This window comes from Haliotis rufescens, unplaced genomic scaffold (genome assembly GCF_023055435.1).
Source record: "Haliotis rufescens isolate VD_foot unplaced genomic scaffold, xgHalRufe1.0.p SCAF_4, whole genome shotgun sequence".
In the NCBI taxonomy this organism is placed as follows: Eukaryota; Metazoa; Mollusca; class Gastropoda; order Lepetellida; family Haliotidae; genus Haliotis; species Haliotis rufescens.
Genome location: NW_025964112.1, coordinates 3,478,040 through 3,503,984, shown reverse-complemented (window position 1 = coordinate 3,503,984; position 25,945 = coordinate 3,478,040). Strand labels below are relative to the sequence as shown.

Genomic DNA, 25,945 nt, shown 5'->3' with positions numbered 1-25,945 from the left:
ACAATCGGCGATTTAATACGGAAAACTGCATTCACTTTCCTGCTATTAGTGGAAGGAGTGTTGACTCCTTCAAGTTACATATAAACCAGACACATTGTTCTTTTTTTATTTTTCATTTATACTTGTTTTGTTTACTATGTATCATACCAATATCGATTTTCTAAATTTACTAACGAATTTACTTTCGCGTGCTATCTTATGTTTTTGATGTGTATCTAATGCACTTCATGTATGTTATGTAAAATAATAAACAACTATTTATGCTAAAAATATACATATCATATATTTAAATATTTGCGCCACTTTTACACGAGCTTTAAGACAATTTCCTTCCCTTCTTGCAAACCAAAGACAATTTTGCATCTGATGTTTGTGAGTCTTGATGCTGATCTCCCCTCAGTTGGGTCGCTTTAGTGACAAGAATCCTACATGGACAATCGACTCAGCATAACAGTATCCCGGAGTGTTCACCGTACAGTAAAGACATGTATATGTCGAGTCATGCAGTATATGTCGGGTCATGCATTATATGTATATGTCGAGTCATGCATTACATGTATATGTCGAGTCATTCATTACATGTATATGTCGAGTCATGCATTATATGTATATGTCGAGACATGCATTATATGTATATGTCGAGTCACGCATAATATGTATATGTCGAGTCATCCATTATATGTATATGGCGAGTCATGCATAATATGTATATGTCAAGTCATGCATGAAGCATATACACAATTACATAATCGTGTTCTTTCTTTGTTTTAAGTAGTTTTCATTTACATAAATAGTATATGTGGGGTTAAAAAACAAGACAAGTAATACATTCTCATACATTTGTATACATTCTTATGAATATGATTTTCAGAGTTTATAAATGAATGGGGAAAGACAATTGCATGCTGGCAGCTGTGACCTTGCGGAACAACTTGACACAACGATTGTCATATTTATATGCTGAGGTTCAGGTCGCTAACTGATGCATACGTCCCTATTTCAATAAGTTTTGCATATAGTTTCCCTGGATATAAAACAAACATGTGTTTTCAGATTTAGTCATAACAACAAGAACTCCTCTTTGATGTTAGTCTGTAGTTACAAAAGTTACAAAACTACAGGAAAGTGGCAGAATGCAACCTTCAGGCTGGGGACTGGTATTTATATACATATTTCTTACACACCTGTGGGTGAGAAACCCATTTGAGATAACTGGTATCAAACATATGTGTGAGATCGAATTCCAGGCCCGTGATTGGCTACTCCATGGTGATGACCTGGGGTCAGATGATGACGGACTACTTTTCTGATTGTAAGTCATTGATAAGTTGCTCATGCTTCAGTCGAATGTTCACCTTCGCCTTGTTGAACCACAGGACCGTGTAATAATTGATAATAATAATAATTATAATCATAATAATATTAATAATAATATAAAAAATAAAAATAATATTAATAATAATAAATAAAAAAAACTCGTCCTCATCTGCGAGTTTGTTTGTTATTAATATCAGTTACATTATCTGCTGTTATGTCAACGTTATCATTTTTTAGAGTGTAATGCACCCCTGGATTCCACAGCGACACACAAATTCAAAATACATCACGCAAACTAATACACCTCGCAGTTTTGAATTCACTCTTCTGTTTATCATTTGCTGTCATTTTAGGCAAAGCAAAATTACTGAAAGTGACTTCTGAAAATTAGGTACATTGGAAATCTAGCCAAATCACAATTCACGGCGGTATTTACTGTGTGTTTAGAAATCTAAGTATTGGATATTTACTCGAATACATAAAGTAGAAAAAAAGCATATTAGTGACCACGGGTATCAAATCACTAATGATAATTCTGAAACGTCGCTGATAAGCCAAGAATTGTTTAGATTGTTTTGGAAAATACGCATTCACGAACGCCGAAGTGTACGTTCCGCCATATTGGATTGTGTTTACAAAATGCCGGTTATGAGACGCCTATTCGATCAGGTATATTTCAAACTCAGATGCTATACATGCATCCCTGAATTCCTCATATATTTTAGAAACAAATGACAAATCTGTCACTAATGCAAATTATCTAGATGAAATCATGCGAAATAAATTAGGTGTGGAAACGAACACTGTGCTCGGAAAACTGTACTTGCTGAAATGTAAACGTCTAATAGTTGCATGCATTGGCTCGATCACGCGTTTGAGAATATTCATGGGAAGAGTATCTTGCACTAATTATGGAATTCCAAATATAAACATTACAATGCTTTGGTAAATTCAATAGAAACCGTACAAGTGTGACGCCATGACTGACGCTACATCACGCACAACGACGACGGTAGTTATGTGCATTTCTGACTAATTCTCTTTGTTACTTTGGGGAAAATGGCAAACAAATAACAGTACGCAGATTGTCAGAATGTTTCTGATTACTGACGTGACACATTGATGTAGATCAACGAAATCAACTAAAATACTCCTCTGGAAATCCCGAGTACTGTTGTCAGTGTACACGCCATTTGCAATGGTCGGTCACCGGTAGTGATGTCGTACGGAAGTAAACATTGTTGTACACATTTGGTAATTTCTTTGAGGTGTGAACTTTCAACTCGGCATCCAGGATGTTCTTCGTTTTTGTCGTGTTGATTATCCACAGACATGGCGGAAACCTTTTTGTGTGTCACATTATTTATGAGTAGTTAGCAGTACATGGAACGACGTCACTTATGGCAATGGTGTTATGTATTAATGCGCCACTGTGATCATGAGAATATACAAAATGCATCGATCCGATGCTAAAAAGGTGCGATTTTAGGGTGTGTAAGAAACAGTTTACTGTACGCGTGCCTGTCAGATACCATTGATCTTACAACTCGTTGTTACAAAGCGTATCTAACTCGCTTTCGCTCGTTAGATACGTTTTGAAACAACTCGTTGTAAAATCAATGGTATCTGATAGACACTCGTGTAGTAATCTCTATAGATGTATTGATTCAAGGAAACTACAGGAAAGTGGTTGAATGCAGCCTTCAGCATGGGGACTGACGTTCATACACATATTTATTTATTGACTCAAGGAAACTACAGGAAAGTGGCTGAATGCAGATTTCAGGCTGGGGACTGGCGTTAATATACATATTTATGCATTGATTCAAGGAAACTACAGGAAAGTGGTAGGATGCAGATTTCAGGCTGGGGACTGGCGTTAATATACATATTTATCTTTTGATTCAAGGAAACTACAGGAAAGTGGTAGGATGCAGATTTCAGGCTGGGGACTGGCGTTAATATACATATTTATGCATTGATTCAAGGAAACTACAGGAAAGTGGTAGAATGCAGATTTCAGGCTGGGGACTGGCGTTAATATACATATTTATGTATTGATTCAAGGAAACTACAGGAAAGTGGTAGAATGCAGATTTCAGGCTAGGGACTGACGTTCATACACATATTTATGTATTGATTCAAGGAAACTACAGGAAAGTGGTAGAATGTAGCCTTCAGAATTGGGACTGGCGTTAATTTACATATTTATGTATTGATTCAAGGAAACTACAGGAAAGTGGTTGAATGCAGATTTCAGACTGGGGACTGGCGTTAATATACATATTTATCTTTTAATTCAAGGAAACTACAGGAAAGTGGTAGAATGCAGATTTCAGGCTGGGGACTGACGTTCATACACATATTTATGTATTGATTCAAGGAAACTACAGGAAAGTGGTAGAATGTAGCCTTCAGAATTGGGACTGGCGTTAATTTACATATTTATGTATTGATTCAAGGAAACTACAGGAAAGTGGTAGAATGCAGCCCTTAAAATAAGGACTGACGTTAATATACATATTTATCTATTGATTCAAGGAAACTACAGGAAAGTGGTTGAATGTAGCCTTCAGAACTGGGACTGGCGTTAATTTAAATATTTATGTATTGATTCGAGGAAACTACAGGAAAGTGGTAGAATGCAGCCCTCAGAATTGGGACTAACGTTAATATACATATTTATCTATTGATTCAAGGAAACTACAGGAAAGTGGTTGAATGTTGCCTTCAGAATTGGGACTAGCGTCAATTTACATATTTATGTATTGATTCAAGGAAACTTCAGGAAAGTCGTAGAATGCAGCCTTCTGACGTTCACATACATATCATTTCTAAACGTCAGACAACATTTTTCAAACATGTTTATTATTGTATTGTTAATGCTGCTCTATTTAATTGTGAGTGTCTCTGTGTATGTCTGTGCCTGTGTCTGTGTGCGTATGTGTGTCTATGTGTGTCAATGTGTATGGCTTCCTGTGTGTCTCTGTGTGTGTGTGTCTGTGTGTGTCAGTGTGTATGTCTGTGTCTGTGCGTATGTGTGTGTGTACGTGTGGGTGTTGGCGGCGTTGTGGGTGGCGTCTACAGCTGTAGATGATATGTGCCTGACTTTGGAAGGTTGGGGATGGGAGAAGGATCGAGGTGAATATATATCAAAATCACATTTACGTTTGCTTCAAGAAAGTACCTGAGTATGAGGTCAGCGTTTGAGTGACCATATGTTGAACTGTCTGTGTCAGAGATTCTGCCACAATAATCCAAATTTGATCCAACCTTCTACGGAACAAAGTCTCTGTGCTCAAAAAGTTTGAACTGGTCGAATTGGCCAAATGTTTAAAGCTTGACATTAAATCATGTAGGGTTAAGGCCAATTTCAAGAAAAAAATATTTAGACACACCTGTTTGAGGAAGACAATTTCTCAGAAGATGCTATAGCTTTGAATGCAGAAAAAAATTATATTCTATCTTTAAAGAGACTAGAAATGGTAAGAGAAAAATTGGCTATGGAAAAAGAAACTCGCCTTAGAGAATTGGAAGCAGAAAAAAAAGAAATAAAAATAAAAGTTGGGAAATGAAACTGAGAATGAAATCTTCAGAATTGAAGCTGATAATGAAAAATTGAGCTTGTAAGCTGAAAAAGAAATTAAGCTAAAACAACTTGTATTACAGAATAATCTCTCTCGCCGTACCTCAAGAGGTGATGGGTCGCTTGATCTTTACAAGCAGACTAGACTTGTTCCGACCTCCTCTGAACTTTATGTTGAGGAATTTGTCTTACATTTTGAAAAGGTGGCTAACAGTTTGTAACAGATTTGTCATGTTCTTACAAAGTGTGTTTAGGGGAAATGCTAAGGAAGTTTATTCTGCCTTATCCATTCATAGGATTTTAGATTATCAGGTTGTTAAGGATGAAGTTTTGAAGCCTTAATAATTGGGTCTTTGAAAGGCATTTAGAAGTGATACACATAAGGAAGAGAATGTGAATGAAGGGAGAATGAATGCCATACTTACTTACTTAGAATGCCATGAGGCAGAGAGTATATATATATATGTACATGTAAGGACAACAAAATTAATAGGATAACAAAACCTGGAAAATAACAAAGGATAGAAACTAACAAGGGAAGCCAACAGATGATTGGCGCTGATAGGTAATTAGCAATAGGCATTGTAAGTCAACACTTTATAGTAATCAGCGCTGATAGTATGGAAGCCAGAACTTAAGTATCATAGATAAGTAATAGGCAATGGACAATGGGCAAACTGGAGGCCGGGGGTAATTAGCTCTAATAGGTGAAAGGATGGACATAGCAATGGGCAAGTGGAAGCCAGCTAGGTAATTAGCACCGACAAAGTTCAAAGCAATAAGTCCCAGGCCCTAGGCAGATAGGTTCCCTGGTCACGGTTCATGGCTGGCTGTTGTCTCCTGATGTCAATGGCTTCTTGTAGTTTTCTTTGTCGCCAGTTGTTGTTGGTAGACAGGACTTTGGTGGCTTCCGCATGATGTTATTGTCTTGGTTCTTCAGGATGTGTTCGGAAATAGCGGATTTCAGGTCGAGTTTGTTAACAGAGGGCTGATGTTCTTTGAGGTTGGTGTTGAGGGGTCTGAGGGTTTCTCAAATGTTCTTGTGGCCACAGTTGCAGAGAATCTGGTATATATACATGTATCCTCGGGGGTTGGGACTTATGCTGCTTGTGCCTCTGCCATTGGCTTGTAGATGGGTCTTGATGGACCTGCCGCTAGAGAAGGTGACATCTATGTGTGCTTTGTTCTTGATGAGGCGGGAAATCTACCTTGGTAGGGTATGGTGATTCTGATGGGCGATGGAGATGGTGCTTGGGCCCGGGGTCGGTGTTTTTTGAGGGTCTTGCGGATGGTTTTGGAGACTAGGTTGGCAGGACAGCTGTTGAGGGTGGTGAAGATTTCCTTGAGATGGTCCAGTTCACTGCTGAGTGCATCCGGGTGGCAAATGGACTTGGCACGTCGGGTGAGGGTGGCGATGATGGCTTGTTTTGTCTGTGCTTTTCACCAATTTTATTAATTGGTTCCTGATAAATCATCCCTTCACGATTTAGTTTTAACAAGTCTGGTTCTGAGTTTGTTGACAAGAAGTCAACTTCTACTCCAGTTTGTTCTAAAAATACTTCGGGATTCTCGTCAGAGCCTACTTATAGATATTGCCGCAAGCCAGGGCATACCATTTCTGTGGTCCTGTTAATGAGGAGTTAGTTGCCGTAGACCAGTCATCAAAGTTGTTGTTATGAGAGAGGAGAACTTACCATTTGTTAGTAGAGGTTTTGTGTCAGCTAAAGGCGGCAGTTCAAATGAGGTTTATCAAGGCTTTGGTAAAGTTTTTCACCATGGTTGGTTGGCCTAGGACTATTCAGTCAGATAAGGGCTCTTATTACATGTCAGCTGTGTTCCAACAGGCTTCACCAGTTCGGTATAACACAAATTGGTCTGAGGGATCCAAGCATGAATAAAGGAAGCTATTTAAATATTGAAAAGTCCCTATGAATTTGCCCTATCAGTAACCTTGGTTTTAAAGAGGAATTTTATTTTATGTTTATCTGCCCTGTCATGGTCATGTATATCTTCTTTCTTTGTACATGTATGTCTGTTGTCAAACAAAAAGTACAACGTTCAATAGCAAGTATCTTTATACAGTCATCATACATTCATGTTACGTCAGTTGTTGTATTGATATTCATGTCCATGTAGCTCATGTGTAAATGGGTCAGTTGACTTTCAAGCAATAAACCACTAAATTGAATTGAATTGGATTGAATTGAACTGATAGTAGTTTGCTATCCTCAGTATGAAGGTAGGTTAGTCGTATAATGAACTCTGCTTCTAAGTGTAAAGGCTGGATATTGTGCCCCAGTTCCCTGTCCAGAGTAACTGGACCATCCCGCATCTTGACTACTTTACTGCTCTCATAGGTTCCATAGCAACAGCTTTTAGCCAATAGCATGGGGGGTATATGGTCACATGACATGGGCCAGGGCCACCATGGAACCTCTAAATGTTTCAGCAGCCAATTTCTGTATGCTCTGCCTGGGCATTACAGCTCCATCCTTGCATGTGGATTTTGTTTTAGGTAAGAGCACCAGTTCCCCCAGACTGCAACTAGGCCTATAGTATGCAATTGTAGGTACTTCCAATGCATAGGTATTTCGTTAGCATGAGTAAGACTTGTGATTTCATTAACAAGTGTTTGGTCACTGTGGTCAGCCATTCTTGCTGTGCCAAACTGACAAATGTCACTCATCTGCGTCTGTCCAAAAGTGCACTCAATGGCAAGAATAATTGGATGTATCTATTGTCTTGTTTTACATCAACTTCAGCAAAGTAAACTTTGGGTTTGAAAGTACATTTGCTGAATTCAAAGTTCCACTTTTTCCAAATTGTTGTTGCTGTTTACTTCAACTTCAACTTCAAACGTGGCTGTATCATTGTCTTTGTTTCTAAACCATGTGCTCAATCAAAGCACCCTGGTACAATCTGAAAGTATTTAGGGGCAAACCCGCCCACTGGCGACTCTTGATCTCTGCACTGGGATGCACATCTTATTTTTTGGTTATGTTCGGCTATCCTCAGCACTCTTCAGCACTCTTCCGGTTGCATTACAAAATGGCTGCACCGGATGTAAACATGTCCTTGTCATGTGACCACATGGCCCCAGGTGATTGGCTAAAAGCTGTTGCTGTGGAATCCATAGAACCCGTACCTTGAGCCCCCTATTTTACAATTTGTAAAAAGCCGGGTATTCAGAACTGGGGCAAAATATCCAGCCTCTACATATATTTACAAATCATTAATGCATTAATTTTACGCTTACTGATGTACTGTCTAATGTGCTCCCCAAACACGTCTATACGAAGAGTAATACCACACATGAACCTGTTCAACACACTGTGAACGATGTGTGTAAGGAACATTCGTCACTCCACACATGACTGAACACGGAGTTCCTGAAGGGGGTGTTCTGTCTGCACGTTACTGTTTGTTTACTGTGTCTGTGGCTACTACAGATCTCATGGCATTAACATCAAGCCTGTACACCAGCCAACCTTCGCCCTTAGACATATCCACACCTCCCAACTTCTTGTAGAACTTTATTGCCTGTACGTTCCAATCGTGGACTATCCACTCTACTTTCCTGCATCCCTTCTCTAGGGCAACCTGAAGGATGAAGAAGACATTATGATGTTAACAAGTCAAGCACGATGCCCAGAGATCCTATGTCCCCGCTTCACTGCGACCTTAATAACCCGAATCAAATAAATACCAAGGGGGAAATAGCCATATACAACTCACTGAAACAGACTGCTTTATTTCCTGGAATTATTCTTATTCACGTCAGTGGGTTTAACTAATCATAGAAAGTGTTAAACATTTGTACATTATGTACACATTTTTTCCTTTCCTCAACAATAAGCTGGCACGATGTGATATCACTGAAGAGATAACACTAGTGACCATGCAACTAACCAAAGAGAAAGTTCAACCTTATAATGATAAATGTTACGGTTGACCTTCCCCTTCCATGTCATGACATTGTATGTTAGGAGGTACATTAGGAATAAAGTGTTGACGTTTGTGTCAGCTTATCGCTGAGAAAACACAATGCAGGGATATTCGTTTTGACTACGTAGGCGATTTTTGAGCTGATACATGAATACATCCAAGATATCTACTTGAGCCTAACGTCATTATGTTGTCGACGTTTATTTGTTTGTTGACAAACCAAAGATCGTTTATAATTAAGGTGAATCTGGGACTCAACCAAACGATCGTAGGGCCATGGACAAAAGAACGCAACTCTGCAAATCGCAGTACATAGAATACAGAGCCATGGACACCTCCTTATTTGATGGGTCAGTATCTGCGGCTGGGATAATTTTATAAAAATTTGTATCTGCGTGTGCGTTCATTTCAGTCACCGTTGATTATTTACTCGCAATAATTGTGTAACACGTCACGGATGCAGTACGGTGTTGAAGTTGAAGGTGTCTGCCATTACTGTTACCTTGGGGGGCGGTCGGGTAGCCTAGTGGTTAAAGCGTTCACTCGTCACGCCGAAGACCCGGGTTCGAATCCCGACATGGGTACAATGTGTGAAGCCCATTTCCGGTGTCCCCCGCCGTGATATTGCTGGAATATTGCTAAAAGCGGCGTAAAACCATACTCACTCACTCACTACTGTTACCTTGGTGGCATGGGCCCACAGTGCCGAGCCCGTCCCTTGCGTCCTGTAGGTTTGACGAACATAAAAATCCTGTACAACCATCATTCGGCCTGCGGAGGTGGTGTACGCCCAGAAGTACAACAAGTACCCTACCAGTGCTGGCTTATCTGAAAGCAGGCAAAGTATAACAATTATGCAGTGATATGAAAGTGATACAAAGGCGTGATTGATTGAGCATAGTCCAGCAATATCACGGGGGGGGGGGCGGATGGGGCACCTGAAATGGACTTCACACAATTAACCCATGTGGGGAATAGAACCCAGGTCTTAAACGTGACTCTTTAAGCAGTAGGCTACCCTAGCGCCCCCCAACGACGTGAGATACCACGGATACCTAATGTTTATCAAGGCCGAAATAGTCAAGGCTCAAGTTGCACAATACAATAAGTTGGGCTCACGTGAACGTCGGTGAGAAAACAAATAACGCCGCTTTAAACATGTTTTGAATAAGATGTCGATTTCGGACAAGAAGGCATTGTTTTGAGTAATAACATAACATCTAAAGATATATTTCTCGTTGAAAGATCCCCACAGATGAGTGGTATGCATATATCTGTAAACAGGTTGACGGGTTACACGAGAATCGAACCCGGGTTTTCGACGTGACGAGCGAACGCTTTAACCACTAGGCTACCCGACCGCCCCTGAGATCCAGGTGCTATTGGGCCGAAGGTAAATGTCCCAGCACGGTCAGCAAGTGTTTTTACGCGCGTCTTCAAGTAGCATGTGTGGACAAAGTCCTGCTTTGAAGTCTAGGTGCGTGTCGGGGTTATATAATCAGAGTCAATGTCATGGCAAAAGCAGTTCAGCTAGACTAATATTGGGACAGTGATAAGTCCCTGTCACACTTTCGTTGTGACCATGCATATGCTCTGGGAATAGTGTGCTTAGTTCATTTACTTATGGCCATTTCAGGTAGACTTTGATACCACGTCAAACTTCAGATTGATATTAAATCTCAAGGGTTTTACTCTGTGCAGCCTTAAAACAACTTAAGTTAACACTGCTTGATATCAGCAATCATATTTACTGTGAACATATTGTAAACTAGAGAACCAAAGGTACGGAAGCTCACCTTTCTTCAAAGATAGATAACGAAACTTGATTTGCTGAACCAGCTACATATTATGTTGCATAAACTTTATTCTTACACACCTGTGGGTGAGAAACCCATTTGAGATAACGGGTATCAAACATATGTGTGAGATCGAATTCAAGGCCCGTGATTGGCTACTCCATGGTGATGACCTGGGGTCAGATGATGACGGACTACTTTCCTAAATGTTAGTCATTCATAAGTTGCTCGTGCTTCAGTCGAATGTTCACCCACGTCTGTATTGAACAACAGGACCATGTAATTAATAATAAAAATAAACAAACTCGACCTCTGCGAGTTTGTTTGTTTTTATTATCAGTTACATTATCTGTTGTTATGTCAACATTATCGTTTTTTCAAAGTGTAAACCCCCTGGTTGCCACAGCAACACATATGACCCTCCTCTTAACCCTCACTTCGAAATCGAATAAAATTCAAAATACATCACGCAGACACTTCACAGTTTTGAATTCCCCCTTCTGTTTATCATTTACTGTCATTTGAGGCATTTCAAAATTACTGAAATTGACTGAAAGTTAGGTACATTATAAATCTCGCCAAACTACAACTCACGGCGTTATAAATATAAATATAAATATTTACTGTGTGTTTAGAAATCTAAATATCGGATATTTACTCGAATAATTAAAGTAGAAAAATAGCATATTAGCGATCACGGGTATCAAATCACTAATGATAATTCTGAACTGTCGTTGATCAGCCTAGAGTCGTTTAGAATGTTTTGGAAATATGCACAAACGAACGCCGAAGTGTACGTTCCGACATATTGGATTGTGTTTACAAAATGCCGGTTACGAGAGGCCTATATTCGATCAGGTATATTTCAAACTCAGCTGCTATACATGTATCCCTGAATTCCTCATCAAATTCGAAACAATGGATGAATGGTCTTTGTCACCAATGCAAATTATCTAGATGAAATCATGCGAAATAAATTAGGTATGGAAACGAAAACTGTGCTCGGAAAATTGTACTTGCTGAAATTTAAACAAAGCAAAATTCAGATTTTACACTGTAGCATTAACGAGGTACTTTCGTCTAATTGTTGCATACATTGGCTCGATCACGCGTTTGAGAATATTCATGGGAAGAGTATCGTTGCACTAATTATGGAATAACACATATATACATTACAATGATGTGGTAAATTCAACAGAAGCCGTAAAAGTTTCCGTCCTGTGTGACGCCATGACTGACGCTAAATCACGCACAACGATGACGGTACTAGTTATCTGCATTTCTGACTAATTCTCTTTGTTACATTGGAAAACATGGTAAACAAATAACAGTACGCAGATTGTCAAAATATTTCTGATTACTTACGTGACACATTTATGTGTATACGATCACTTAATCAACGAAAACCTCCTCTGGAAATCCCGAGTACTGTTGTCAGTGAACACGCCATTTTGTAAAAGTCGGTGACCGGTAGTGATGTCACAAGGAAGTAAACATTGTTGTACATATTTGGTAATTTCTTTGAGATGTAAACTTTCAACTTGGCACCCAGCGTGTTCTTGGTTTTTGTCTAGTTTGCATTTTCATCATTGCCTTGATAATCCACAGATAGGACGGAAACCTTTTTATGTAGGGTCACATTATTTATGAGTAGTAATTATAAGCAGCACATAGGATGACGTCACTTATGACAGTGGTGTTATATGTATTAATACGCTACTGCAATCATGAGAATAGACAAAATTCATCGGTTCGATGCTAAAAAGGTGCGATTTTAGGGTGTGTAAGAAACAGATTACTGCACTCGTGTGTTACAACTCGTTGTTACAAAGCGTATCTAACTCACTTTCGCTCGTTAGATACGTTGTGAAACAACTCGTTGTAAGATCAATGGTATCTGACAGACACTCGTGTAGTAATCTCTATAGAACATACAACCCAACACTTGCATGATATGAGTTTCATTACTATTTCTCATTCCTCTGAACATTGTCTCCATCATAGTATAGTCACATTAACCTTAAAACAATTGAAACTATAAGATGGTAAGTTCCAGTCAAATGTGTGTGTGTAAACAGACGCATCGAAAATCTATGAATACCAACCTAGGAATACTGAGGCTAGATTCAGATCATTACATGGAAAGGGTGTAATCCAACATTACACCTTTTCAAACGGTGACCTTGTAAACACTGAAATATAGTGAGTGAGTGAGTTGGGTTTAACGCCGCATTTAACAGTATTTCAGTTACATCACGGCGTGTCAGCTTAATGTGGGAGGAAGCCCGAAGTGATGCAGGTCTCAGACGTTTACCACTTCGGTGAAACCCACGAGCACGGGTATGGTGCTGACAAACCTAGAAACATAATCGCGGCGAACCGGGGTTCGAACCCACAATCATAGGTTTCTGGCGTGCCCATGCCAAGGGACGCAACTGTGCACAGCGAATCAAATTTATATATATTTATATCTATAAATATATATATACCTGAACTGCCGAGGAAAAGAAAACTCGCCAAACAAGATTGTTTGTCCCCAAAATCAAAACAGGTCCGATGTCAAGGATTTTGAATTTACATGTATTTTCAACATCATTAGAAGTTATGTCATGCGAATCAAGTTGGCACAACATGAACCATGTTGTAGTTTGAGATGCATCATGCGGATAAAGGGTTTGTTGTGGTGTCTGCAAGAGTGGGGGCTGTTGCAAGGCTGTTGCCTTTTTGCATCCCTGTTGACAATTATTGGACCATTTAAAAGGCTTGCCTTTTTTTCAGAAGGTTGCCAGATGCCAGAAAAGCTTGCTACAAAATTTGCGATAATACGAGGCCATACCTAAGAAATGACCCCCGTCATGGACATTGTTAGGGAGTGGAATCTGTGTTAGTAAATGTATTTTTGAAGGATTGACATATAGATTGCTGAAGATATGCCGAAGATATGCCCTAAGTAGGTAACCTTTGTTTTAACACAAATATACATTTGCTTGGTTTTAGAGTGAGTCCTTCTTCTTTGGCATTTAAGGATACTGTCTTGTGGTGATTCAAATGTTTTGAAACGTTTTAGAAACTATGATAATGTCATCTGCATACACTCTTAAAAAAGAAACGAACAGGTAGATCTTTAGTAATTTTTTTTTACCTAACAAAGTCGATACATTTAAACAAATATGAAATTGTGGAGCTCGATAGTCACATGTAGTCGTTGTACAAAGTCATTGATAACTGTTCATTGTCATGTCAAATAAGGCCAAAAGGTTACGCTGAACTCAGTATCTCGTGTGACCGACACAGGTGTAATGTATACTTGTACGTTCAACATTGTCATTAATTTAAAAATGCTCCACAACGTTCTGGGATATTGTTATAGTGCAAACCACTTAAATAGGTCTTATAAATTTTATTTATCCAAACTACCTAATTCCAAAGTGTACAGACATTTTTATCTCCTTAATGTATACATTCAGCGTATACCCTCTAATCACAAACCCACTCCGGGCGGGATCTTTAATTCCCACCACTCTATATAAATGTAAATAAAAATGTCCTGATGTTGTCGGGTCTTATGTATGTACATGTACGTGGGACTGACACGGATTGTACGTCTAGACGTGGCCTATCGGCCAAGGCAACCGCCCCACCAAGTTCGTACGTTTCCATGTCAAGTTATGTATGTACCTTCATTCAGAATCTTAATAATTGAAAAGTATATTCCTCCAGTAGTTTTGAGTACAAACAGACGACTAGTTTTCTGTCAATTTTAAATAAACTTCACATTGGGGTTTTGTAAAAAAATGTCTTTTATTTGAAAAAATGCTTTATTATACTCCTGTTTCCATTGTTCTGTTTTACAATCACCCATATTTGTACAGTTATGTTTTAGTGAAGAGTGAGAACCTGTTAACATTCTTACCATAGTTTGAAATGTGCAATAAAGAAAAATCTCAGCTAAATATGAAAATAAACTCTTTCTCACCTTCTCCCGACGGTTTCTCTTCGGCCACGATACATTGAAAGAATTTGTCTTCACCGAAGCCATCGTTCTTCAGAGCTGAAAAGGAACCTCTAGACATAAGTGATATTAAACCAATAAAAATGTTTTAAATATCATAAAATTTATACAAAAAATACTTTAGGCGTTCGTCCATATCATCCTTTTCCAAGCCAGCAGACTATGTTTAAATTTGATGTTAACATCAACCTCGAAAAGTTCCTTGTTTGTCAAGTTTACAGTATCGGTTGAGTTTGCTAAATTTCCATTAGCTATCTCTATATATAGAATCTCACCCGAGTGTCTTTTGAAATCGAAGAGAGAGAGAGAGTGTGTGTGTGTGTGTGTGTGTGTGTGTGTGTGTGTGTGTGTGTGTATGGCTGCTTGTAAGAGTTTTTGTTTTAAAATGTGAATGATGGCTTGTGTTCCCTACAACACCCACAAAAAACATGTCTCATGTTAAATCTGACTAGGGTGAGTTGCTAAGAGTGTGTAAGCAAAATGCTGGACAATATGGGTGACAGATGTTTGAGCAAGCACGCCCAATGAGAGTTGCACTTAGGAGTTGCTATAGGAACTCACCCTCCTCTTCCAGCGTCATGTGGTCCAGGACCTTGAGATGTTCATGGAGTTCCTGTAATTATTCAAAGAGTATTAGATCAATTGAATAATGCCCTTGATAATGTCGGTGTAGGAGATCTTCTGTTCGTTCCACTGACTAATACCCGAAATACATCAGTGTAATGTCAGCATATGCGCTTGTGGGGAAGTGAAGGGAATTCAGCATTCAAACATGTGTGGGGCACTTTCACCGCTACCAGGAGAAATGCAGCAGGGCGTTCCAATGTATTAATTACACTCATGGGCAGTGATCGTTAATGATAATCTCCTGCTGAGATGTGTGTGTGTGTGTGTGTGTGTGTGTGTGTGTCTGTCTGTCTGTCTGTGTCTGTGTGTGTGTGAGACAGAAACAGACAGAGACAGAGAGCGTGAGATTGATGGATATATCATAAAGAAACATCAATTAGTCGAGCGGGACTTTAATTGGAGGTGAATAAGCATATTAACTGTGATTCTCTTAAGCTAGCAAATATATAACGCGATTCCCAGGAACATGGGGCCTTTTGGTCACCAGGAATATCCACAGAGGAGATTTAATGAGGATCGGGTGTTCTCAATGGGCGACTTGGTAGATTGTGTGTCTTTAAATATACTCATGCTTATTCTTTCTGATTAATCCAGTTAACAGATAGATTGTAGATGTGTTGAAATTTAACGAATCCACTTAATCGGTTGATAAAATGTAGTACATGTACAACAAATCTTACGAACAGCTTCTGACAGAACTCAGAACAATTCATATTATGAGTGTGTATCTTATGAACGCTATCTCTTCTGCCTCCTTTCTAGCGAACCGTTCCAACAAATAAAGCTGTATGTACGCCGTTTCCTCAACCGTCTGGGGGTTTACTCGACTTAACATATGCTATATGTATATGTGAAAACAAGGTTATAAGGATACGAGCATAACTGATGAATGTTACTAATAATTGTGCATAAATGTTATTTCTTAAAAGCAAAAGTAAATTGATATTGAACATATGTTCTTGTCCTCAGTATAAACAATCAAATGCATGACATTTGTATCAGTGATATTATCAACCACAGACTAAACGTTTTTACATATACCTCAGTGTGAAAGACAGTTTTCTGAAGTTGAGAACAGTGATATTTTCATTGCAGTGAACATCACACTTGATATTTCACTGCAGTGAATATAACACTATTGTCATACAAGAGTTACCGACCCTTAAACTGTCTCCCTTTATCGTAAGTGTCTAGCCCGTACACTAAACTGTTGCCGTCCTTTTTACCTTAGTTCCACATTGACAAAGCAAAACAATGGTCATTTACGGAGTTAATATCACTTCTTGCCATTTGGTATTGCCTCGAAAATGTTTCTTTATCAAACATAAATTTGTAAATTTATCATTTAACTCGTCAATCGAGACTGTTCGTTTCGCAATTTCTGTTACTTAACCAGTGTTGATTACAACATGAAGTTCCAAACAATCTTGATTCTTTATTCTTTCTTATTCTTGTGTCTCAACTCTCATGTACAAACATTAGATTAACTGTAACAAATAGAAAGGATTTCATTGAGTATATGGCTTTTCAATTTGATTAATTTACACATTAACTTCATAATACAGCAGTATTATACTAAGTTGGGCTTGTTTAATTTACAAAGGCATGAACATTTAACAATAAGGTGTACAACACAAACCTGGAAATTGCACTAAGTACATAATAGTCCAATAAATGTACAGAAACAATGCCTTAACTGCAATAAATAAACAGGAAGCTTACAATTTCATATACCTTTCATAACTTTAGGCCATGAGAATATTTATGAACAAAGTTGAAGTCTAGGGTGTATTTCCATGAGCCAAGTTTAAACCAGCCACAAACCCTCAATTATGAAAAATTAAGATACTGTGTATGGTAGAAACTAAGAAGATGCATTTCTAAATTCCTATTAATGAATTTTCAAATGAGTGACTAAATGTGCCTTACCATTACTGTAGACTTCACTGGTTCCTAGCATGACTTCCTCATGCATGCTTCTTAAAGCACATGGTGACATGACCATACCAATCTGTGCTTATCTCCCTTCTTAATAAGGTTGATGTAAAATTGGCACATGACCAAAAAATGAAACATAACATTCCAACCCAGGAAATTAAATAAACATCCTAACCATAACAATTATTTAATATTGTATATTGCTGTTGTTATATGTAATACATAATTTGTGGAAATTCTAGAAACCAGATTTGATACCTCCTTAACCAATTAAGCTATCATAATTGATAAAATATAGAATTAAACATTTTGACCATTACAACCAGCGTGCATTCTTTCGCTTTCAACACCGGTCTCCTAGTTTCAAGAATATTTTTTGTTTAAGTTGATTTTGTATATAATCATATCTAAAGGTGTGATTAAGAATTTTCGTGACCCTAATATTTTTTTTATACTTTTGTTTTTATTGTGTAAAATTTTGCAGACACGAAACTACTTTTAAGGTCGCAAACACAAGGCTGGTGAACCGCCCCTGTGTGTTAGGTAGTTAAAACCTACGTTTCAAGGTTTTACAGTTTTAATGAAATAATTTAATTTCCCCTAGACATTTACGCGAAAAGTATATAATAAATAGGATATTCCATATGTCGAGTGAAATATCATGTTTCTCTCATCCCGTGACGTCACTCGATGAGAGAAACATGATATTTCACTCGACATATGAAATATCCTCTATATCTTTACTAAATATATCTGCATGAAAATGTGTTTCTGAAGTCATCGATTTTACCAGAGACGATATACACATACATGTATTTTGTATATGTATATGTTTTTACGATCCGTCACAAGTTGCATGACAACAGCCTTGTGTTTCATCAGTTTAAATTGCTGCTCTTGATATTGTTGATTAAAATTTGATACAACAGAAAATATGCAGGTAATATGAGAGGATGGCTTTAGAACGGTAACAGGTGTTAATGTATATCTGACATATATTACGTGACATAAATACGACTTAGCAGAACATATCAGTTGTTAATATGTAAGGGAAACATTTAATAAATAAATCCAACAGTTCTGCTTTTAAGTCTTTTTTCATTGAAAGTAAATTAAAAAAATACCGTTGTTCGGAATACAATGTAGCATTCTGGTAGACTACCAAATGACTATCTTGCATACAATAATCCTTGGGCTGCCTGTCTGTATGGGTTTAGGTGGCAGCCTTGATATCCATGGAGTAGGCGCCATCAGTTCGGAATGTGACAAGTAATATGTTTCCAATACCAAAACATAGTCTACTACATTATAATATTACGCAGATCACAAAATAAAGTTGACGGTAAGTGTCATGTTCCAATGAAATAGGGGAATCCTGGATGAATGTACTCAGGTGACATGACAATTAGAGGGTGGAAGAACCTGAAAATTATAAATAGACATACCTCAATTCCAAACAAAATGAGAAACCCATGTCTGTATATTTTATCTGGCAATATATACCAAGGTCACCTTTCACAAAGATGAGTTGTGAAAGCTTGCAATTTTTTCATTTCCAGTTTGATATTAGTGATAATCTATTTCCTACACTTTAGGCGTTCCTGAGCATTGCGCTTTCCTAATTATATTGACAAATATTCTCATTGTTATCATACTGTCAGTTAATGAGAAATGCGCGTGATAGCTTACAGCAGTTGCTACGTGTTAGATCACGTAAGTGCTGTAAATAAAAGTGACAAAAGAAATTCCAAAAGCAGATTCAATGTACGATTCCAACCAGATCATGAGCATGTGTTTATGACTCACTATCTAGTGGTGAGGACACTTAGTCTAGTAAACGATTCGCGAACTCGCGCATGCACAGAAAGGCATGGACAAGGTATTAAACAATCCGCATGCGTAGAGCGGTTGAATTCAGCACTTCCGCTCAGCGCTTAGTCTTGTAATCTAACGCGCGAGAACTGACCAATGAAATCAGAGAAATAGACACGCCGGTAGACGCTGTTGCTTGATTGACAATGTCAAGAAATGGGATGACGAGCTTGATAACATCATTGTCCCGCAGTAATTTCCGATGTCAAATAACGACGTTATTTGTAGGGAAAACGAGAAAGCGAAAGTGAGAAAGCCTCCAAAAACGTCGTTTTTTTCGTTCAATGACCATATTCGTGTTTGTAGTGCACATTCCCGTTATGAACCATGCTAGCGTCATCTTTCAACACAATGCCAGCCCCCACACAGCACGTTACAACAGCAGCTCACCCCGTCTCTGTATTGCTGGATTATTTTAACCGACAGGGCACCCATGAAACGAGTTTGATCACCGGTGCGACAGGGTCATCCTGAACCACACCCACTGCAACAGCTCCACATAAACTACAGGCCACTTGTGATTCTCAGTTCATACAAGGGTAGTTCTTGACGCTAACGGCAGACACACGAGGAATTTGTGTCTTTGACATTAAACCATATTCATTATAAAATCGTCATATTGAGGACGTGTCCACTGTTATCCTGTTTTCAGTATGCCGTCGTTCGTCAAGTGTTCCAATGTGCTGTAATTGTGTGGTAACATACTTCCCATGAGGAACCTCTGGTAATGTGTTTTCCGTTGAGTAGGGGCACGGGTGTCCAAGTCGTGTAAGGCACCGCAATTCTCTGTGCGTCCCTTGGATACGCAGGCAACCTACGACCTTGGGTTCGAATCCCGGTTCGCCCCGACAATGTTTCTAGGTTTGTCAGCACCATACCCGTGCTCTTGGGTTGCACCAAAGTGGTAAACGTCTGCGACCTGCATTACTTTCCTCTCACAGCAAGGTGGCACCCTGTGATATAACTGAAATACTGTTCAAATCGGCGTTAAACTCAACTCACTCACTCACTCACTCACTCACTCACTCACTCCCTTTGAGGCGCACATATAATTAACATCTCGGGGAGCGCAAATAGAATTTAGTGCACCTGTCGTGGATATGTGTCTACCCCATGAGGTAGGTGATACAGATCGCAGAGATTCATGGCAGGCGAGATCCCAAGCCGCATTGAGTTACCTTGTGTGTGTTGTCAGGTAGGTAGATAACAAGGTGATCCGCACTGACAATTTAATGTCTCGATGCAAACGAGGTACAATCACAGTTGTCACCACTTGTTCTATTCAATTCAATTCCGAAACCCGCCATTCGGTCAATCACCTTAAAAATCTCACCTTTAACATTAGGAATATCTCGCCACAATCTTCAACTCGGGCATCTCTGATAATATAGTCCGCCATTATACTGAGTCGAGACATCTGGGTCAACACAGGGATAAGTGACCTACCAGGTCGCGTGGAGTGGCAGTCTATGTACACACAGTTAGACGCCGCAAAACGAAAACAACTCCGTGGCTTTTGGTAAGCAAGTAGAGTAATGTACAGACCTACAGCTGTGCCCATGTATATCTTACAGTTGTGTCAATGTATATCCTACAGTTGTGCCAATGTATATCCTACAGTTCTGTCCATGTATATCCTACAGTTGTGTCCATGTATATCCTACAGTTGTGTCCATGTATATCCTACAGTTGTGTCCATGTATATCCTACAGTTGTGTCCATGTATATCCTACAGTTGTGTCCATGTATATCCTACAGTTGTGTAGTATTCGTATATCATAATGTGATTTCAACGGTATAGCAGGTAAAATGAGTGCGAGGAACTAAGCACACATGGTAAAATCAGCCTATGTTACCCCGAGTTATCTCAATGCTAGGATGCAAAATGTCCTTTCTTGAACATTCCCTAAACCTGGCAGCTAAAACTGCTTCATTTAACCCCAAATCGAATGACACGGAATAGCCAAACAATCAAAATATCTTCTCGGCATATTGAGCAAAAAGATCGAGAGGGTGACGTCACTTCCTAACCGAATACCAGACCGGGCTGGAGACATAGTACCCTGAATAACCAAGGATGAGGTGAACGTCACATTGGTGCACTTCACACCCCGCCCCTAGCAACATGCACTTGTCCCAAGTAACCTATACGTGTCCCCTGTAACCTTCACGCGCCCCAAGTAACCTAAATGTGTCTCCATGCAGTAACATACACGTGTGCCTAGTAACAAACACGTGTCCCCGGTAGCCTACACGTGCACCTTGTAACCTACACGTGTCCCTAGTAACCTACACATGGTTCCTGTAATATTCACGTGTCCCCAGTAACCCACATGTGTTCCCTGTAGTATTCACGTGTCCCTAGTAACCTACACGTGTCCCCTGCAACAAACATGTGTCCCCTGTAACCTCCACGCGCCTCCAGTAACCTACATATGTCTCCATGCAGTAACATACACGTGTCCCTAGTAACAAACACGTGTCCCCAGTAACCTACACGTGTTCCCAGTAACATGCACGTGTCCCCGGTAGCCTACACGTGCATCTTGTAACCTACACGTGTCCCTAGTAACCTACACATGGCCCCTGTAATATTCACGTGTCCCACGTAACCCACATGTGTTCCCTGTAGTATTCACGTGTCCCTAGTAACCTACACGTGTTCCCAGTAACCTACACGTGTCCCTAGTAACCTACACGTGTCCCCTGCAACAAACATGTGTCCCCTGTAACCTCCACGCGCCTCCAGTAACCTACATATGTCTCCATGCAGTAACATACACGTGTCCCTAGTAACAAACACGTGTCCCCAGTAACCTACACGTGTTCCCAGTAACATGCACGTGTCCCCGGTAGCCTACACGTGCATCTTGTAACCTACACGTGTCCCTAGTAACCTACACATGGCCCCTGTAATATTCACGTGTCCCACGTAACCCACATGTGTTCCCTGTAGTATTCACGTGTCCCTAGTAACCTACACGTGTTCCCAGTAACCTACACGTGTCCCTAGTAACCTACACGTGTCCCCTGCAACAAACATGTGCCCCCTGTAATATTCACGTGTTCCAAGTAACCTACACTTGTCTCCAGTAACCTACATGTGTCCCCAGTAACCTTTATGTGCCCCCTGTAATATTCACGTGTTCCTAGTAACATACACGTGTCCCCAGTAACCTACACCTGTCTCCTGCAACCTACATGTGTCCCCAGTAACCTGCATGTGCCCCCAGTAACCTTTATGTGCCCCCTGTAATATTCACGTGTTCCTAGTAACATACACATGCCCCCAGTAGCCTGCATGTGCCCCCAGTAACCTACATGTGCCCCCAGTAATATTCCCGTGTCCCTAGTAACCTACACGTGTCCCCAGTAACCTACCCGTGTCCCCAGCAACCTACACGTGTCTCCTGGAACCTACACGTGTCCCCTGTAACCTACATATGCCCCCTGTAGTATTAACGTGTCCCTAGTAATCTACACGTGTCCCCTGCAACATACATATGCCCACTGTAATATTCACGTGTCCCTAGTAATCTACACGTGTCCCCCGTAACCTACACGTTTCCCCAGTAACCTATATGTGCCCCCTGTAATATTCACGTGTCCCCAATAACCTACACGTATCCCCAGTAACCTACATGTGCCCGCTATAATATTCACGTATCCCTAGTAACCTACACGTATCCCCTGCAACCTACACGTGTCCCCCGTAGCCTACATTGCCGCCATAATATTCACGTGCCCCCAGTAACCTACATGTGCCCCCTGTAGTACTCACGTGTCCCAGGTAACCTACACGTGTCCCCAGTAACCTACTTGTGCCGCTATAATATTCACGTGTCCCCAGTAACCTACACGTATCCCCTGCAACCTACACGTGTCCCCCGTACCCTACATGTGCCGCCATACTATTCACGTGTCCCTTGTAACCTACATCTGTCCCCTATAATATTCACGTGTCCCCAGTGACCTACATGTGCCCCCTGTAATATTCACGTGTCCCCAGTAACCTACATCTGTCCCCTATAATATTCACGTGTCCCCAGTAACCTACATGTGCCCCCTGTAATATTCACGTGTCCCGAATAACCTACGCGTGTCCCCTGAAACCCACACGTGTCCCTAGTAGCCTACACGTGCCCCTAGTAACCTACACGTGTCCCCAGTAATCTTTATGTGCCCCCTGTAATATTCACGTGTTCCTAGTAACCTACATGTGTCCCCAGTAACCTACACCTGTCCCCTGCAACCTACACGTGTCCCCAGTAACCTACACGTGTCCCCTGCAACCTACACGTGTCCCCTGTAATATGCACGTGTCCCCTGCAACCTACACGTGTCCCCAGTAACCTACACGTGTCCCCTGCAACCTACATGTACCCCCTGTAATATTCACGTGTCCCCAGTAACCTACAGGTGTCCCCTGTAGTATTCACGTGTCCCAGGTAACCTACACGTGTCCCCTGCAACCTACATGTGCCCCATGTAATATTCACGTGTCCCTAGTATCCTACACTCACTCACTCACTCACTCACTCCCTTTGAGGCGCACAAATAATTAACATCTCGGGGAGTGCAAATAGAATTTAGTGCACCTGTCGTGGATATGTGTCTACCCCATGAGGTAGGTGATACAGAGCGCAGAGATTCATGGCAGGCGAGAACCCAAGCCGCATTGAGTTACCTTGTGTGTGTTGTCAGGTAGGTAGATAACAAGGTGATCCGCACTGACAATTTAATGTCTCGATGCAAACGAGGTACAATCACAGTTGTCACCACTTGTTTTATTCAATTCAATTCCGAAACCCGCCATTCGGTCAATCACCTTAAAAATCTCACCTTTAACATTAGGAATATCTCGCTACAATCTTCAACTCGGGCATCTCTGATAATATAGTCCGACATTATACTGAGTCTAGACATCTGGGTCAACACAGGGATATGTGACCTACCAGGTCGCGTGGAGTGGCAGTCTATGTACACACAGTTAGACGACGCAAAAAAAAAAACTCCGTGGATTTTGGTGAGCAAGTAGAGTCATTTATTACCCACGTGGTGAAGATAAGGTGGTAAGAAACTAAATCCGTACGTCACACGTGTGTCGTACAAGGTTGACCTTGTTTTATCCGTTTTGATTTGATAACCGTGACCTCTGTCACACTGGGACTACTTTTTTCATTCATAAAAAATCGCGAGACGTCATTCATTTTGAAACTACAAGGCAGAACTGATCCACCCGATCCCGTAAGTCGCCTTTTACGACAAGCATAGTCACCTTTTACGGCAAGCATGGGTTGTTGAAGACCTATTCTACCCCGGAATCTTCACGGGTCTTGTATACAAAGCAGGTAAGGTTGTATACAAAGCAGGTAAGGTTGTATACAAAGCAGGTGAGGTTGTATACAAAGCAGGTGAGGTTGTATATAAAGCAGGTGGGTTGTATACAACGTAGGTGAGGTTGTATTCAAAGCAGGTGATGTTGTATTCAAAGTAGGTGAGGTTGTATACAAAACAAGTGATGAGGATGTATACAACGTAGGTGATGTTGTATACAAAGTAGGTGAGGTTGTATACAAGGCAGGTGAGGTTGTTTATAAAGCAGGTTAGTTTATATGCAAAAGCAGGTGAGGTTGTATATAAAGCAGGTTGGTTGCATACAAAGCAGGTGATGTTGTATACAAAGTAGGTGAGGTTGTAAACAAGGCAGGTGAGGTTGTATACAAAGCAGGTGAGGTTGTATATAAAGTAGATGAGGTTGTATACAAGGCAGGTGAGGTTGTATACAAAGCAGTTTAGGTTATATACAAAGCAGGTGAGGTTGTTTACAAAGCAGGTTAGTTTATATCCAAAGCAGGTGAGGTTGTATACAAAGCAGATTAGGTTGTATACAAAGCAGGTGAGGATGTATACAACGTAGGTGATGTTGTATACAAAGTAGGTGAGGTTGTATACAAGGCAGGTGAGGTTGTTTACAAAGCAGGTTAGTTTATATGCAAAGCAGGTGAGGTTGTATACAAAGCAGATAAGGTTGTATACAAAGCAGGTGAGGATGTATACAACGTAGGTGATGTTGTATACAAAGTAGGTGAGGTTGTATACAAGGCAGGTGAGGTTGTTTACAAAACAGGTTAGTTTATATGCAAAGCAGGTGAGGTTGTATACAAAGCAGGTGAGGTTGTATACAAAGCAGGTGAGTTGTATATAAAGCAGGTTGGTTGCATACAAAGCAGGTGATGTTGTATACAAAGTAGGTGAGGTTGTATACAAGGCAGGTGAGGTTGTATACAAAGCAGGTGAGGTTGTATATAAAGTAGATGAGGTTGTATACAAGGCAGATGAGGTAGTATACAAAGCAGGTGAGGTTGTATATAGTAGATGAGGTTGTATACAAAACAGGTGAGGTAGTATACAAAGCAGATTATGTTGTAGGTGAGACTGTATGCAAATATGGGTAGTTATTTTCAATTTCAAACTGGCACTTTTTTATGAAACTCGCTATGACAAGAGTTATGACATTTATCTTCTTTTTAAAGCCACATATTGCTGTTGCTCTCTACTTCTTATAACATTGTTTTGAGTTATTAAAATGTGGGAGAGATTGGGAAATCGAAATAACAATCTAAGCCTACGCATGTTTAGCTCAAACGACTGAAAGTCAAGTGAATTTATATCATGACCTGTTTGTCTGAAATTGTCAAATTTATTAAAATTACATTTTCAACCTTGGATGCTGCTTTGCCTCATCTGTAGAACTGTTCATCGCTTTGTTCCTGCTGCGTGTCGTGTTGTCGATTTTATGGGCGCTTCCGGGGCATCGGACTGTGCACATGTTTACTTTTCTCAATAATA

General features: G+C 40.1%; 1 protein-coding gene across 2 annotated transcripts; it reads right to left on the bottom strand.

The window, feature by feature from the left end:
- Positions 1-7,752: 7,752 nt before the first annotated feature.
- On the bottom strand, positions 7,753-24,052 carry LOC124149920 (thialysine N-epsilon-acetyltransferase-like). Of its 2 annotated transcripts, none has more exons than XM_048382540.1 (5): positions 23,936-24,052; positions 15,218-15,269; positions 14,621-14,695; positions 9,531-9,676; positions 7,753-8,503 (listed from the first exon to the last, which is right to left on the bottom strand). In XM_048382540.1, exons 1-5 carry the CDS (start codon positions 24,017-24,019, stop codon positions 8,318-8,320), a joined length of 543 nt encoding a protein of 180 aa, XP_048238497.1. In that variant the 5' UTR covers positions 24,020-24,052; the 3' UTR covers positions 7,753-8,317. The 2 variants fall into 2 exon arrangements, with proteins under 2 accessions (XP_048238497.1, XP_048238496.1); XM_048382539.1 differs by lacking the exon at positions 23,936-24,052 and adding an exon at positions 20,427-20,582.
- Between the last annotated feature and the right edge of the window lie 1,893 nt (positions 24,053-25,945).

Excerpts from the sequence above, each read along its gene's own strand:
- LOC124149920 (XM_048382540.1), bottom strand. The coding sequence starts at position 24,019 with ATGTCTAGACTCAGTATAATGTCGGACTATATTATCAGAGATGCCCGA. Across the intron at positions 14,696-15,217 it reads CATGACGCTGGAAGAGGAGG|CTCTGAAGAACGATGGCTTC; the intron begins GTGAGTTCCTAT and ends GTTCCTTTTCAG. Across the intron at positions 9,677-14,620 it reads AGAGAAACCGTCGGGAGAAG|ATAAGCCAGCACTGGTAGGG; the intron begins GTGAGAAAGAGT and ends GCCTGCTTTCAG.